At 38.2% G+C, this 18,033-nt stretch overlaps 1 protein-coding gene across 2 annotated transcripts in view; it reads right to left on the minus strand.

Moving 5' to 3' along the window:
• Positions 1 to 341: 341 nt before the first annotated feature.
• The window catches only part of LOC108977900, a 55,723-nt gene continuing 38,031 nt past the window's right edge, over positions 342 to 18,033 (minus strand). The window contains exons 6-7 of one of the 2 annotated variants that reach the window (XM_018947869.1): positions 1,197 to 1,268; positions 342 to 1,097 (exon numbers count right to left, since the gene is read on the minus strand). In XM_018947869.1, coding sequence (XP_018803414.1) covers positions 579 to 1,097; positions 1,197 to 1,268 — 591 coding nt within the window. In that variant the 3' untranslated portion in view covers positions 342 to 578. Of the gene's footprint in view, positions 1,269 to 18,033 lie in introns of both variants that reach the window. The other variant, XM_018947868.1, reaches the window with a different exon arrangement.

The raw sequence follows: 18,033 nt of genomic DNA on the forward strand, positions 1-18,033 counted from the left end.
GAACAATTTGATATTCCTTCATCGCAATTTGAACAAATGTACCGTTTTACAAGTAGTTGAGCAGCGTTAGAAACAGAAAGAGGGAACAGTAACCCGTAGCTTATTCGCGCTTTACTTGATTACATTTGCAAAAGCTATAAATCTCGATCGAAGACTGCTAATTAATAGGTAGTTAATGCCTAAAAAATGCGTATATCATGAATAAATGGAAGCTCACAAAATTCCAAACACTTATGTATGCACAATACTCTCTACAAAAGTACTGAAACTTGTGCGTATATCTCGATTACAACCAGCAGCACCATTATCGCTATATTCACAGCGCTGTTGACTCGTCGTAATGGACATCGGCGCTGACGCTGAAACTTGCGTTGCCACTTGCGTTGACGTCGCTGCTGTCGTCGTAGCCATTGCTGCTGCCAAATTTGCAACTGTAATTGCTGCAATTCGGCCGCTTCGCCGTCGGCTGTCGCGGTTGCCGCTTCATTATCGCCGACGTCGCAAGCTCTATTGCCGCTGCCGCTTCCATCGTTCTTTCGCGCATTTCCAAAGCAACTACAACCGCACGCCGGCCAATGTCAAACCGACGCCAGCGATGATGTGCTATCATAAGCGACCAGCAACGAATCGTTCTCGTCACTGCCGCTGCCCGCGCTACGCTCCGACTCGTTGATCACCTCGAGTCGTGTCTGCGGCTGTGCGATTTTGTACTTGTGATGCCGTTTGTTTATCAACACAGTGCGTATGTTGTTGTTGCGTGGTCGCGATGCGTGTGTGTGTACGTGTAGGTGAGACGGCCGCAGTGTGCGGTGGTACTGACGTTTCTGATGCATTGATATGGCGCCGAGCATCGTGCAATCGGAGCTATCCTCATCGTCATCGTCATAGTAGTAGTCGTCATAATCGTAATCATCATCGCCGCACTCCAGTTCCTCGTCATCGTCATCCTCATCGTAATCGTCGAAGTCGAAGAAGCAACAGCCGGTCGGTTTACGCTGCACATCGGGCACGTAGTTGAGGCGACTCTGTTTGCTGTCGCTGCCGCCGTTACAGTGATGATATTCCGTCGTCGCTGCTGCCGACGCAGTGGTTTTTGCCTGCGATTGGTAATGGGAGGAGAGGTGATATGTGTGACTACTTGGCAGGCGTGTTTCGACTTGGTGAGAGTCGTTGCCGTTATATCTTAGTTCAATTACCTCGGGGCCCTTCCATGTGATGCCTGAACGTACCAAGTTGTAGAATCGCAAAACACCCCACATGGCGAGTACCTGCAAGGGAAAACCAAGTGATAACCTTATGAGATTTATAGAATTTATAAATCGTTGTATGTTCATATGTTTATAAAGGGGATTAAGTTCACTATTGTAAACTTCAATCGAAAGAAGTTATCTGACTCGTTTTCATCTTTAAAGGTTTAGTGGACTCATCAATACTATTTGTTTGTTTGAAATCTAACTAGTTATTTATTGGTTTTTTAACCCAGAAAAATAATCGATACAGAATACGTATGTTCCTTAATATAAAAGATTTATAGACTTTTTAGAACTAGATTAAATTTAATATTTTGACGCCAAAAGCTAAACGGTTATCAAATTTGAGTGTTATCTATTATCTCGTGCCTATAGTCAGATAATGTAAAATATATTTGGATAAAATTCTATGCCAAAACTTAATTTTACTATTTTTGTTTTAAGAATAATGATTACTCTACTTTTAACTATCTTATTTTTATAGTGCGACATGTATATCTTCTTAATGTATTTATTTCATTGATTTGGGACATAGTGAGTTAGTTGTGAGCTTGCGTTTCACCAAGATTGCATAAATATATCGAGTACGCAAATATTCAGGAATCATACTTCCAAAACTTTCCTCAGATAATCCGATCAATTTATTTTAATATTTTGATGCTTCTAAAATTTTCGCCCGCCTCTTTGGCATAAACAATGTCTCATTAACAACTGAATTCAAAACTATAACTTTTTCCGAAATAATCTGCTGAATTTTAATTTTTTGAAAGTTAGGTATAATTACATACATCGATGGAATGCAACTACCCTTGGAGGAATATAAAAAAAAAATCGAAAAGGGTTTAATATTATGGCTTTGGTTAAAGGTGTCAATAATTTTTGATACACAAAACATTTTCATTTTGAAAATATTTGAAGTCTTCTCTTTAGCATTTAAAGAGTTTGTCTTTAATTCAAGATTTTCACTAGTTGGTAGCTTAAAGTTTGAACGAAAGTATATGATGACCAAAAAGTCAAGGGCGATTATCACGCACACTTGCTTAATTCAATTTGGGTATGTGAGTATTAATATCGTAATAATATATTGTCCTTTATCATCATTCACTCAAATCATTAATCAATATAAAAATTGTATGCGCGAAATAAATTAATCACATGACTACACCCTCATATAAAGGGCAGTGACTGTCTTAGTGAAATGTTTTCGGAGCCTTACATTGTGATGTCTCATCACTGCAGGTTATACAACTCAATTTTTCATGTCGAATAAAGACGATTAATTATTTTAATGCATTTCATAAAATATACAATGATTGTGTAAATAAATATGGCACAGTGGGCTACGTTTTCCAATAGATGTCTCTAGGGTCGAGCACTGGTCGATTAAATCGTTTAATATCGATCTTGGACATTTTTGTCAACATTAACCCAACAAAATATTTGTAGAGATCTGTTTGCATCCCAACTTATTCTTAACTGAAAATTTCACCTTTTGAGTCGAATTCTCGACATTTGCGGGAAATTTTGCTTTTCCTTTTTAATTGAAAAAGCGGCTGACGACCCGTCCACGCCTGAGGCTGACACATACATATATAGATAATACTATTACTCTACTACTACCACCTATATGATTTCTATTAGGTCTTAAAAAATATAGAATTTTTGTAAAGCAACTTGTGTTAGTTTACAAAAAATGGATCATAAAGCATTTCGTGTGTTAATTAAGTATTGCTTGTTGAGGGAATAAGGGAAAACCAGAAAAAAAAACACGGCGAAAGCAAAGTTTTAGTCCTAATTGCTTAAGGAAAACAAACGTAAATAAAATATAAATAATTTTAAAAGAAGGTGACCGAGCCATATTGCTTTGCATTAGGTCTATACACAAATATTTCATTACCTTTATGATTTTAGCTCTTAGTACAGTCCGTTAAAAGATTAATACTGTTGCATTACACTGACTGTATCACATTACACTATACCTAAGGTTTATTTTGGTAAAATTCACCATTAACAGCGCAAAGAGTTCTTAGCAGCAACTGTCACTACACACTGTACACATATACACATATTTTTGCGAATATGTTACATTAAATGTATCCAATTCTTATCCGATAGATTGGTGTATTGAAATAATAAATAATCCCAATATTTGCGCAATAAAGAGCAAATCACTAGTGGTTGCAACAGGTGCCACTGGCATCAACTGCTGTCAACAACATCATTTCTCAAAGCAACAGCTTCTTCTGCAATTTTTTTTTTTTAATATCCCGTGTGCTTCACGGACATATTTATATACTCATATTCTACACGCTTATGTATTAGAGATTTTTCTTTCATCTGTGATAACACGTGCCTTACTTGGAATAGTGCACTTGTAGGGAAAAGAGTCAGTTGTAAAAGAGAGCGCACATAATGAGTGGCAATTGAAAGAGCGGGACTATTGTTTTACAGTCTTTATTTAATTATGATTTAATTATGATTTTTCTAGTTCCGCTTATATTCATAATTTATGAGACAGTTAAAAACGTCTGCGATCTAGTTGCTAAAACTAGTGTAAGACTGTGTGGAATCATTAGAAGTAATAAAAAATATTTGTTTAGCAATTAATTTGATAGAAAGTAGAATCTAACTGAAGTAATTACAAAAAATTCATATTCGCTAGTTGTCTCGAGAAAAGACAAAGTCTCTATTTTAAAATCATACATAAGCACATTTATAGTAACAGGTGCCTAATCGAACCCTTAAAGATGGTCGAATATATTGCCAGTTCTTTATTTGCCATGGCACATGATGATCTACCTAATATTTATTGGCATTTCACTAGACCAACTTTTTCCTACAGGGTATTTCCATAGCCTTTGTGTATTTGAGCAAGTTGGTTTCTGTACATGTCAGCTACATTTCGCGCCACACTACACAATATGCCAGCGGAGCGTTCATTCCTGACCTCAGCCCATTTGCCGACTTGACACCACTCAACTAAATCTCACTGAATACACGGGTGGGTAAGTGTGTGCGCAAGTGGATTTGTGCTAACGCAAATCCTCGTGACCAACAAAGCATTTCACAAACAGCACCAGACATGCATAACTCCCAATGGAAGGCAAATATCCAAGAATGTGAGACAGAGTAACAAGAGCGAAATAATGGAGGCTAACGCACAACACGAGTGGAAGAGTCATAGAAAGGACAGACGCGCTCATGCTTGGCTTATAAATAAAATAAAAGACGGTGTACAGTAATGTTATACACAATGCAGACGCGGTGCTTATGAATAAAAGTGGGTAGACAAATAAACCACGAGTGACCTATGACAATTGCATTTGTCCTATTGCCGCGAGCGAAATCAGCATTATTACGCCGAATGTGGGGGTAGGAATACGTTTGAATTTCAATGAAACCTAACCGCAAAGGCATATGAGTCTTGTAGTGAATTTTCGACAGCGACACCAAATAGGAATTTCTCTAAGGTATTTCATTTACTCAAATTGTATGAGTAGATCGTTTTCGTATTTTCAGCTTTATAGTTCTACCTCTATTAATTAAATTTAGCACGTCTATCTTTCGCGTGCAATCTTTATGGTGTCAGCAGTACTTCTTCTTCGAAATACTTCAAATATTCGTTGTATTGAAGTTTTGCCGCGTCCTCTCTTGGCTGCCTGAAGAGTTTTATCAAATGGTACAATAACCTTCGGAGTTAATTAATCGCTCCGCGAAGCACCAAGAAAGCCAATTTGTTCCACTATTTTGTGTTTATGTGCATAGAAGTTCAATCATTATTTTGCTACTACCAAATCTTTTGTAAACATTTCGAGAGCCAACTCATGGGAGTTTGTCACTCACAAATGATTACTATGTCTTTGAATGGGAACGGTGAGAGATTTACACAATGTTTTGACTTCGCGAGGAAACCACTTTGAAACCCGTTCGTGCATAAAGTGGCCCCTTTTTGATATAACTGGTATAAGCTCAATCTTCATTTTGACGTTCACGCTACAACCTATCTAACATTCTTATATGAGATGCGGAAAATTTCCGCTACACCGTTGTGAGAAACGTCCTCAAATAAATTATGCTGACCGTTACAAAAGTAGTAAGTACGATTTTTATTGTGTGGAGTCTTTCAAACTATCTTTGGAAATTACCTCCTTTCAAAATTTATCACTAATCTTAAGAGAAAAATGTTGACAAGAACTACGAAAAAGTGGAAATACAATTAAATTGGCGATACCTATGATAAGCTAGCAGTTTCCGATAGCGAGTTCGGCAAAGTGTGCAATTTTTATACTCTCGCTTCATGTTGATACAGAGTATAATAGTTTTGTTCACCTAACGGTTGTTTATGTCACCTTAAACTTGCATGTTTTTGACAGATCACGCATGAGGGGTGTCTAGCTGTCATGTTGCTTTGTTCAGCATCGTTTGGCATTCCATAATGGAAGACTTATGCCTGAACATTGTTTACAAATAGTTCATGTGTTTCCGCGTTTCAATTTATGGGCAACATACATAGGCCTACTGGGCGCAATATTCGTTTTACCGCTTTGAGCCGATCGAATGGATCGTGTTATATCTCACAGTTAGACTTTTTCCTGTGAGGATATGTAAAGTTTAAAGTTTATATGGACAATCTCGCTTTCATTCAGGTCTTTGAGCAGAACATCACGGGTGTTATCAATCGAAATGCTGGAATAAGTCATTGAAAATTGGACTCAACGGATGGACTATCTGAGATGTAGCCACAGCCTACATAGGTAAGAGATAATATTCAAAAAATGAATGCCATAGAATGTTCATTCGCATTAAAATTGAAGCTTCTGTGTTTAAAAATAGAATGGGCATCGAAATGGATCACACTTCGAGGCGTCTTCGTAGTCGAGCTATTTGAGCAACCAGCTTTAATATGCTGCTGCAGCTTTTAATGTTTATGCGTTGACCGAGTTCTAGTTGTCGGAGTACTTGTTTATAGACAAGTAACTTATTTTCAATAAATAGTAATGATTTGTCACCAATTAATATGTTTATATCCTTGAGTCGCATATCTAATTCTTTCCATTTGCCTTTTATATGAACTTTCTGCCCCAGTCAAGTGTCATTCCTAAATATTTAGCGGAATTAAGGAAAGTCTTTGAAAAATGATAGGGATTACATTTTGTTGCTTGTGAAAACAATGTGTACAGACTCAGCTTCATTCGGTTTTATCTGCCATTTCTTTGCTTCGTGTTTACTACTAGAAAACGCAATTATCATCTGCAAATGTTGTAAATTTTATTGCTCGTCTTTGAAACATCCAAAAACGCAGTAGAACATAATTCTTTTTTTTTTCAATTGATCAAATTGAAGGGTGAATTTTTCTCCAGTTCATCTCCTTCAAGGTCATCCTCACACTGCAATACACTTATGCCAATGAATTTTCCAGTCATCATAGCACTTGGAAGAATCCTCGGTCGTGATGGCCATCAGAGCCTTCTTAGATTCAGCTTTTAATATCCTCAACTGAGTCAAAACGGTGTCCTCGGAGTGGTCATGTGAATTTGCTGAATAGGCAAAAGTTACACGAAGGTAAATTAGGCGTGATCGAGTCGTATGTAGAAGTTCACGCAAGTGAGGAAAGTTCTCTGATCGCCATTCACTTGAGAGTGGCTGGAAACGATTCTTTTACATATGACTCAAGCAGCCCACGACTTCCGCTCTTTGACCAAGTCTCCTCTTGGTAGCCTAAGAACATATGTTTCAAGGCGAGCTAAAGTGAGAAGGCGAAGTATCTCCTACATAGGGTTGTGCACCCCAATTAATAGTAGTAAACAGCCACGGATGAGAGACGCCCCTAGGACTACTAATTGAGGGCATGCACCTGAAATGTTCGGTCCCTTAATTGGGAAGGTGCCGCTGCCCAGCTGGTTGGTGAAAATAAAAGCAATTTTGGTGTGGGATTCGTGGTGGGAGAGAGACCCCGTCTCCGAGTACTATCATTCATTCCGGTGAATGAACGTCTAGCCACAATCCGCATCAAAGCGAGGTTCTTCAACAAATCGCTGATTTGCGCCCACGCCCCTCGGAAGAGAAGGACGATGTGACCAAAGATGCCTTTTATGAGTGCTTGGAAAGCACTTATGAGAGCTGCCCCCGTCATGATGTCAAAATCGTGCTTGTCGACTTTAAAGGCAGGGTGGGCAAAGAAGGTATTTTTACACTACGGTCGGCAAATTCAGCCTCCACGAGGAAACATCCCTAAATGGGTTGAGGCTGGACGACTTCGCCGGGGCCCGAAAGATGGTTATCTGTGGTACTAGATTCCAGCATAAGAAGATTCATCAAGCAACCTAGATGTCTCCGGATCAGAAAACCACCAACCAGATCGTCCATGTTGTGATAGACGGAAGACACGTCTCCAGTGTTTTAGATGTGCGTGCACTGCGACTCGGACCACTATCTTGTTGCAGCTAAGATTCGCACCTTCCTCTGTGCAGCAATAAGCGCACGTCAACAAAGACGAGGAAGGTACGACGTCGAGAAGCTGCAATCACAACAGACAACCGAACGATTTTCTACTCGGCTTGCACTCCTGCTCTCTGAGAACACTCGTCAACAACTCGGTATAAGGGAACTGTGGCATGGCATTTCAAACTCGGCATTACGTACAGCTTCAACGGAAACCATTGGTTTTCGGAAAGTACAAAAGAACAGCTGGTACGACGAGGAGTGCCGTGTCGCAGCGGAGAGAAAACAGGCTGCCTACCTCGCAACGTTACGATCGACCACAACACGTGCAGGATGGGATAGATACCGAGAGTTGAAGAGGGAAGCGAGACTCATTTGCAGACAGAAAAAGAAAGAGGCCGAAATGCGTGAGTACGAAGAGCTTAATAAGCTGGCCGACAGGGGTAATGCTCCAAAATTCTCCGAAAAAATGGGGCGGTTTACAGAAGGTTTCAAGACCGGAGCATACTCTTGTAGAACCCCCAAAGGTGATCTAGTCACCGATGCCCAAAACATGCTTAAATTAAGGAGGGAACACTTCTCCAGCCTGCTGATTGGCAGTGAACGCATAACGGTAGGAGAAGGCGMACCCGATTCCCCAAACGATGATGATGGAGCAGACGTTCCATTGCCCGACCAGGAAGAAGTTCGAATAGCAATTACCCGCCTGAAAAACAACAAAGCGGCGGGGGCCGATGGATTGCCGGACAAACGGCGAAAAACTGATAAGGAGCATGCATCAACTTTTTTGTAAAATATGGTCGGACGAAAGCATGCCCAACGGTTGGAATTTATCAGAGTGGCTTCAGAACTGACAAATCAACAACCGACCAGAAACAACCGCGAAAGCAGAATTGACACACACCACCTCTTCGTCGATTTCAAAGCTACCTTCGACAGCACGAAAAGGAACTGCCTTTATGCCGGGATGTCTGAATTTGGTATCCGCGCAAAACTAATACTTCTGCATAAACTGACGTTGAGCAACACCAAAAGTTCTGTCAGGATCGGGAAGGACCTCTCCGAGCCGTTCGATACCAAACGAGGTTTCAGACAAAGCGACTCCCTATCGTGCSACTTTTTCAACCTGCTTCTGGAGAAAATAATTCGAGCTGCAGACCTAAATAGAGGAGGTACCATCTTATATACGAGTGTGCAGCTGCTGGCGGATGTCGATGATATTGATATCATCGGACAGAACCCACGCGCCGTTAGTTCTGATTTCTCCAAACTGGACAAGGAAGCACAGCAAATGGGTCTGCCAGTGAACGAGGGCAAGACGAAATATCTTCTGTCATCAAACAAACAGTCGTCGCACTCGCGACTAAGCACTCACGTCACTGTTGACAGTCATAGCTTTGAAGTTGTAGATAATTTCGTCTATCTTAGAACCAGCGTAAACACCACCAACAATGTCAGCCTAGAATTCCAGCGCAAGATAACTCTTGCCAACAGGTGCTACTTCGGACGGAGCGGGCAAATCAAAGGTAAAGTTCTTTTTTGACGAACAAATACCAAACTCTATAAGTCACTCATCCTGCTGTATTGTGCGGCATGGAAGATGTCAAGATGTTTTCGAAAGAAAGGTTCTGCGAAAGATTTATTTTCGATTGCGCATTGGCAACGAATACTGTAGTCGATGAAACGACGTGCTGAATGAGTTATACCATGTCATTGACATTGTTCAGTGAATTAAAAGACAGCGGATACGCTAACTAGGTCATGTTGTCCGGATGAACGAAAATACTCCAGCTCTGAAAGTATTCGAGGCTGTACCCGCCGGGGGCAGCAGAGGAAGAGGAAGACCTCCACTCCGTTGGAAGGACCAGATGTAGAAGGACCTCGCTACGCTTGGAATATCCAATTGGCGCCACGTAGCGAAAAGAAGAAACGACTGGCTCGCTGTTGTTAACCTTTCAATTTGATCACAGTATATGTATGTGTAATTTTGTGGATTTCATCAATCCTGGGATAGTTAGGTCGAGACCCAATGTGATGCGTTGGAATTATACATAGCTTCTCATTCTATGATTTCGTTGAGACGCTTTATGAGAATTACCTCAGATGTTTCGATTAATTAATTAAAAGATACTTCCGCTTTTTTTGGATTATCATTGGCCCAAATATCAGCGCTTGTTTTACTGGGGCATACTTGAGTTTTTGGTGTTCATAGTCTTCTACAGCTTCTCCAAAGGGAGTAATCAGAATTTCTTCCAGTGACTAATGACTGAAGATATTTTGAAACATATTCATATTTAACCCTCTTAATTTTCAAATTAAGCTTTTTCGAACCTTTTTTTTAAATATATTTATCAGCTGAGCAACGAGTTTGAAGTCTCTTGAGTTGCAGCTTTCGCTTTAATTTGATTATTTCTTTTATGTCATTAGTATTTTCGGAGTTCGCAGCTATTTTCCTTATTTTTGGTATATTTTTCCAAGCTGCATGTTGCTTCCTTATTTATTGTAAAGTAAAAAATTTCAGGTTGAAGTCGGTCTGTATTTAATAAAGAGTCACATTTCCTATAATAATTTTACATGATCTTTCTGAAGTATTGACAGTCTGTATATTTATTCCACAAGGCCCCTGTTTCATCTTTAAGATCACGGTTTCTCTATAAGTTAGATAGATTGGAGAATGATCCGAGTAAAGGTCATAACCCTGATTAATCGACAGATAGTTCCGAAATATTTTGCCGACAATAATAAGTCTGTCAGATGTGGAACTATTTGGCTATCTTATGGGCATTATTATCATAACCTCGTCGATAATGCATAACTTTTATCAAGTTCTCTCCCATTTGAAGTCGTAATCCTTGAAACCCAGTACACATTCTTTGCTATCATAATGAATCTATAGCTACCTGCATGCTTGTTTACTAAGTTTTGCGCTCTGAAAATTCGATTTTTGATGAATTGGATAAATTTTCTGGTAGGTTCCATTGTTTTGAATTGCAAAATCGGCTTATGACGTAGAATGTGTATTCGTATTCATACTCACATCAACATTTTTCGATTTAAAAATAATTTCGATTTCATCCTTATTTTTTTCGAATTGCTAAATTCATCATGCTTGTTGAGTTTCTGAAAAATCTGCGCTGAAATACAATTATTGGATTTATTTTTATTATAATTCACTTTTAAAACATCAGAAAAAGTATATTTGTTGATATTTCAACTATAATGTTCGAAACTTCTTGTCAATTTTTCCTAGCTATACCAGGACTATTTCTGCTCCAGAATGTTTTCGAGATGCTTCTGTTTTCTTCGACGGGGTTACTACGTGTTTACTTTGCATATTCCATTATTTAAAGGTTTAATGGTAAAATTGTTGTTTTCTTTGGAATATCGGAAGAATACTCCGCTTTTCGTTTTTAGTTGGCCTTTTTTATTATTATATTATAAAGCAGTTTCTAGTAAATTGACCAGAGATGGCGAATTAAAGTTGGCATGATTCTTAACATGTTAATAGTATTTACATTTCGTCCTTCCTGTTAATTTATAATAAGTGTGTGTATAACTATGTGTTCCCACTCACACACGTGATGCTTTAAATTAAGCATAAAATGTCAAATTAGTGCATCCACATTCACAAATGCACACATGCTCATGCACATACACTTGCATGTACTTTATACTCACATAAATATTTTATAGTGACTATAGAAGGCTTACCGTTGGTTTGTTGGCCCAATGTGAGAGTTAATGACCAACTTACTGCCAAGCAGACTAACTATCTCATTTCAGTACAACATATTGCGTACACTTATGTATGTGTTTGTATATATGTATATTTGTACAGTAGGTGTGAAGCACTTTATCCAAATGAGTAACGAGTAACTGTATATTTTATGAAATTGCATTTGCATTAGAAAGCAGAGATGTTAAGCAGCCAGTGGCTACTATAAGCTGAGCACTCGTGTGACTACTAAGCATTTATAAATGGCAGCGTAAGCTTACAAATATAAAATGCATTTTTGTTTAAAAGTGTTAAATTTGTTTGAATGCTCGGAGTAGCACAGCATTCGCCCTTCGCAAGATTGGAAATTTAAGCTTAAATTTAGCGCATTTTTTAAATTGTTACTTCAAATTATATGCTAATCTAGCTACCTATTTACCTCTGCTCAATTTCCAGTTAGTAACTTCAAAAATCACAGCCTTACCATTTCAACGAATTAGTAGTGTACTTGTATAGGCTCCACAAAATTTCCTTCAAGTAACCTAATATATATTGTCCAGGGTACAAAAATGAAACCAAATACATTTAAAAAATTTTGAAAACCTTACCCCCGACTCCTCCCTCTTAACCAAACCAAGATCAGTTGTAGTATACATTACAGCACCCCAGAAAAACGAGTCTAAGGAGTTAAAGCATATTTCGGTTCGACAACAAAATTTTTACCCATTAAGGAAAGTCAATAACGATTTGTATCGAACGATCACCATTGACTGCAACCTTGTCCTTTTGTCAATATTGACTGCGGAATGAAACAATACCAAATAATAAAAATTTCTGCTCAGCGTTTGAAAAGCTACACCCGTAGTATTTCATTTAGCTATTGCTACAGCTATTGTTTCATACTTAACAAAACTCCGAGCAGAGCAGAGCACATGGAAAAGTATTGTTCTGTTATGGCTCTGCTCCGGCTTCTGTCAAAGTGAGAGTGGTAACATAGCAATAATTCTAGAAATTTTGCTGTTACGGAGTAGTAAAGAAAAACCCTGGATGTACTTCATAAGCTGCCGTAGCAACAGACTTTCTAGAAAATTTTATAACTTTGAAAAGCAGCCCACCACGATTCGATAGATTTCTACGTTATAAATACTGTGAGCAAAAAGCATTAAGACTTAATTTAAATTTCGTATTTCGTGAGAATCTGCCCGAAATTTTTTGTTTAGTATATGCTTGTCTTTCGAAAGTACATGAAGTGCACTCAACGATGAGTGTAATTATTCATAACAGAAGTTCCATGAAGTTTTGAGTACGGAATCAAATTTCTGGTGCCAAAGCATTCAAAATGTTGAAAAAAGCCTTCGGTGAAAATTCTTTGTCGCGAACAAGTGTTTTTGATTAATTTAAATTAATCAAAGAGGGTCGAGAAAGCGATGACCACGAACCACGTTTAGAAAGACAATTAACATCAACTAATGATCAACAGGTCAACAAAATATAGGCAGTGGTGCTTGATAATTTACAATTAATAGTCGGAGATCTTATCATGGTTTGTTCCTACGATTAGTAAAAACACGATTGGTTTCAAAATAACTAAATTATTTTGAAAAATCGATGAGTCTTAAATCAATGCTTACGACCCGAAAAGAGACAATGAATATCGAATATCGTTTCTAAGGTGAGCTGAAGCCGGAAAAACCACGTCAAAGCAGATCAAAAATTAAAGGTACATTGACAGTTATCTTCAATTATTAGATTGTGGTACACTCCATTCCTTCCGATAGGTTCAACTGTCAACAAGGAATACTATTTGAGGGTTAGGCGTTGTTTACTTGAAGGAATTCGAAAAAGCAGACCGGCATTATGGGCCGAAAATTCATTGTTTTTGCACCGCGGTAATACTTTTCGCCAAATTTTGCAACAATTTCGTGCTCAACCAGCCTAGTTGCCTCATTTAGCTCCGTCCGACTTCTGGCTATGGGGTAATCGTTTTGTGTCAATTGAAAACATTAAATGTGACTTCAGTAATTGTTTAGAAGATTTGAAAAAACGTTGGCAGAAGTGTATTGGAGACTTAGGGTTAAAGTAACAACACTCGCAGACCTTACTTTTACCCAAAGCTTAAGATTAAATTATCCGAATATCAATTTTACATTTTTAAATCGGGTAAACCACGTTTTAACTTGACCTCGGATCATCTCTAATAAATTTAAGCAACTGAATTACTAAAGCTACAGCCACCAAATTGCTGAGTTCAAATACCGAAAAAGTCCTACCAACAGAATGAAAATGGGCGAAATCGGAAGATGATCGCGTTCACTCTCCACATAACGGTACTATTCAGAACAACTAAAAACGCAATAAATCATCAACTAATTACGCCAGAAACTTTAAATTTTGCCTTCGAAATGGTGTGGGGAGAAAACTGAGCAATCGGCGTGGCAACGCCCATTTTTGGTGAAATCCCATAGCTCGGGACCCGAACAAACGGATTTCGACCAAATTCGCATATTTTTATGTCATAGTGTGAAAATGGCCGCCTACTTTCTGTATAATACATTCTTAAATTCCATTTGATTCTTTCACTTTTCAATTTACAAATCAAGAAATAATTAATATAAAGCGACGAATTCGCTCTAATAATCCCCTTAAAGTATGACTTATAATCAATAACTGTTTAAGTCCAATAAAACTGTTCAAGCCACTAGGTATCGAATATTTGGAACCCGACACCTATGGTCGACTTTTAATCGAAAATGTCGGTCAATGTTTGAAATTAATTGGGATTAAGGGATAATCCTTCTCTTATAATGGTATGTCTGGAGGTCAAAAATGGGTTGAAAAGGCTCAATAGTTTGCTTCGAGGTGATTTTATGCTGCATATATCGGCTATTGTTTGAGTTATCTCAATGAAAATTGCAAAACAAGTTTTATTCATAACAGTATATCATTGTGCATAAAATAAATACAATTGAGCGAAAATTTGAAAAAGCGCCCGTTTAACTATTGCGAGGGTTCTTGAACTTGCTCTATTGGTTATTGTATGTGAGGTACCTAAATGAAACTCTGGGAACAGTCGGTGGTGTCGCAACTACCCCAACTCCCATATACTATATATATAATGACTTTCGGTTTCCTAACAAACCTTATGTCGAATATGTCGGCCGGTATAAGTTATACACGAAACTGCGTACATTCCGATCTTTTGCCTGACGTTTTACATCTCAAGACTTTGATTCTTGCAAGTTGCAAGAGTATAAAATGTTCGGTTACACCTGACCTTAACCCTTCTTCACTTTTTTCTATTTAATATGGACAATTGGCTATTTCCTTTCATTGGAATGGCTGTTTACATTAAGTTAGATTTTATTGGAGCTGTAAGTTTGAATGAGGGAATATATTATTTTCGGATTTGGTATTTTAGCAGAAATTAACAGAGCGCTATACGTTCATATCCAACTGAGGCTAAGTTGGATATGATACAGTATAGCGCTCTGTATCAAAATTTCGGTCAACATAATGACCCAGCAAAGTCGCTAGTTCGAGCAACCATGTCGCACAAAATTTACTCTAGTTCACAATGAACATCGTGCGCAACAATTGCACTAGGGCCTATTCACTATGTGGAAGATTTTGTCGAAGAGCCTCGTCTAAGAATTGGACCCAAAGCGAAATGGTCACCACGTAGGCGCTACGAGCCACACAACCAACGAAGCAAACACCTTATTTACAGAGTCTCGTATAAAAACAAAAAAAAAAAAAAAACTCGGCGCGTTTTTGCTGACATACGGCACCAATTGCTGCAAAAATGAACGAAAATTGAGCCTCGCACTTGAATTTATTCGAGCCAGGTACGGAGGAGACTTGCCCGAACTTTCAATATTTTTTTTTTATTTTTTGAAATTATTTTATTCATTGGATATGCTTTTTTCTTAAAGCCTAACAATAAGTTAGAAAATCTTAAATCCAATTAAAAACTAGACACGCTCAAGCAGGTTTTGGTGATACGTCGCTCTCTTCTTTTAAGTCGTGTTTGATCGCAGGAATGTACCAAGGCATTAGCCAAAGGGTTTGGGTGATCTCGGAGTTTAGATATATATTTAATTCTGCTGTCTTCTACTTCTTTCTTTACTATAGGGATACCATGGTTTTTATGTGTATTTTCGTTATGCATGTCCCATAGTGAACATGTGATTATTCTAAGCATTTTTGATTGAAACCGTTTTTGTGTTTTCTCTAAGTAAGCCTTCTATCTAAGTGAATACCAAGATATGTTACTTCGCTCGCTTGGGGTACTAAAATATTGTTTATTTTTACTGTAGGGCACATCTTTGGTCTTAGCGAAAGTGTAACATGCTTACACTTCTGTTCATTCAGTTCAGCACGCCAGTTCGCTAGCCATTCTTCGACAAACGGTAAGTGCTCGGCTAATATTCTTGATGCTAAAGTTTTTCATTTGTTACGGCTCTCCATACCTTTGTCGTCTGCAAAAGTTGAAGTTAATACATTATTAGCTGTTGGAACCACTGCACTGGGGTTCACCAGCCCTTATATGTCGTTTATAAGATATGGAATCTCCCACTTTTACCATAAATTTTCTATTTTTTAAATACGATTCCATTGTTTTATACAATTCTAAAGGCAGAATTTTTTTAATCTTGTATAAAAGACCTTCGTGCCACACCTTATCAAACGCCTGAGCCTGAGCCTCCCTGTGCTCAAATGCTTTCCTTATCTCGTTAGTAATTCTATTTACTTGTTCTATTGTGCCCTGTTTCGCACGAAAACCGAATTGATGCATTGATATTGTATTATTTTCATGGAGGAAATTGATAGTAATATTTTTTCAAATACTTTTGAAAGACAGGGTAGAAGACTGATTGATCTGTATGAAGAATATTCTCAGGTTTATCTACCAAGATAATTTGCGAATTTTTCCATGAAATTGGACAGTATGCAAAACTAAGAATTGCATAGAAGAGCAAAGAGAGCATCTCTACAGCTATAATTGGTAACTCAATTAGCATATTCCGGCGACTTTTTTCGATTAACTTCTGTGATGATACCAATAATTTCAGAAGGTGAAGTCTTAAGAGACTCGAGCGACTCTTTAGCTGTTTGGTAAGATTGACAAATTAAAATTGTTCTTTGGCAAATTGGATTAAAATACCTTTTCTAGGTGATTTGCAAAGCAATTAGCCTTTTTCCCGTCACTTCAAGCCCAATTTCCACCCAAGTCTCGTATAGGCATGTTGGAATCAGTTGGTGGCTTTATGGACTTTTGGGCTTTCCAAAGGGAATTTTGCTTGTTTGAATTTGGACACAGCTTCTTTATATACATTTCGGTGTTCAATTCTTACTCACGTTTAAGCGCCTTTTTAGTTTACGTACAGCGGATTTTAATTGAAGCTGAGTGGGAGGGGAACGATTTATCTGCCACTCACGTCTTGCACGCCTTTTTATACTCTCGCAACAAAGTTGCTAAAGAGAGTATTATAGGTTTGTTCACATAACGGTTGTTTGTAAGTCCTAAAACTAAAAGAGTCAGATATAGGGTTATATATACCAAAGTGAACAGGGTGACGAGTAGAGTTGAAATCCGGATGTCTGTCTGTCCGTCCGTCCGTGCAAGCTGTAACTTGAGTAAAAATTGARATATCATGATGAAACTTGRTACACGTATTTCTTGGCTCCATRAGAAGGTTAAGTTCGAAGATGGGCAAAATTGGCTCACTGCCACGCCCACAAAATGGCGGAAACCGAAAACCTATAAAGTGTCATAACTAAGCCATAAATGAAGGTATTAAAATGAAATTTGGCACAGAGGATCGCATTAGGGAGGGGCATATTTGGACGTAATTTGGACGGAAAAGTGGGTGTGGTCCCGCCCCCTACTAAGTTTTTTATACATATCTCGAAAACTGCTATAGCTATGTCAACCAAACTGTATAGTCGTTTCTTTTAGGCATTTCCATATATAGCTCAAAACTGGAAGAAAGCGGATAATAACCACGCCCACCTCCCATACAAAGGTTATGTTGAAAATCACTAAAAGTGCGTTAACCGACTAACAAAAAAGGTCAGAAACACTACATTTTACTGAAGAAATGTCAGAAGGAAGCTGCATCCAGTTTTTTTTTTTTAAATTGAAATTGGGCGTGGCGTCGCCCACTTATGAACAAAAAACCATATCTCAGGAAGTATTCCACCGATTTCAATGAAATTCGGTATATAATATTTTCTTAACACCGTGATGACATGTACCAAATATAGGTTATCATGCGAGAGTATAAAATGTTCGGTGACACCCGAACTTAGCTCTTCCTTACTTGTTTTCATATACAAGCATTTCTATTTCCCTATTAGAGATTTTTCGGAAACCCAGCGGATTATAGCTTTTGGTTGGTGTTGCTAAGACAACTTTTAATATAAAGTGGTAAACCATAGAATTTATAATAAGGCTAAATTCTTAGCCATAACATTCCATTAAGCTGCGTTTTAAATTTCCTTAAAATGCATGTCTAAAAAGACACCAGCTTTAGGGTCAATATAGCGAAAATGACCTAAGACACTATTAAAGTTTGTGCAAACAAAATCTTGAAAAAGCTGAAATTGAGGAAGGCAAAGGGTGGC

The sequence above is a fragment of the Bactrocera latifrons genome, unplaced genomic scaffold (genome assembly GCF_001853355.1).
Source record: "Bactrocera latifrons isolate USDA-ARS-PBARC rearing strain unplaced genomic scaffold, ASM185335v1 scaffold_97, whole genome shotgun sequence".
NCBI classification, from domain to species: domain Eukaryota; kingdom Metazoa; phylum Arthropoda; class Insecta; order Diptera; family Tephritidae; genus Bactrocera; species Bactrocera latifrons.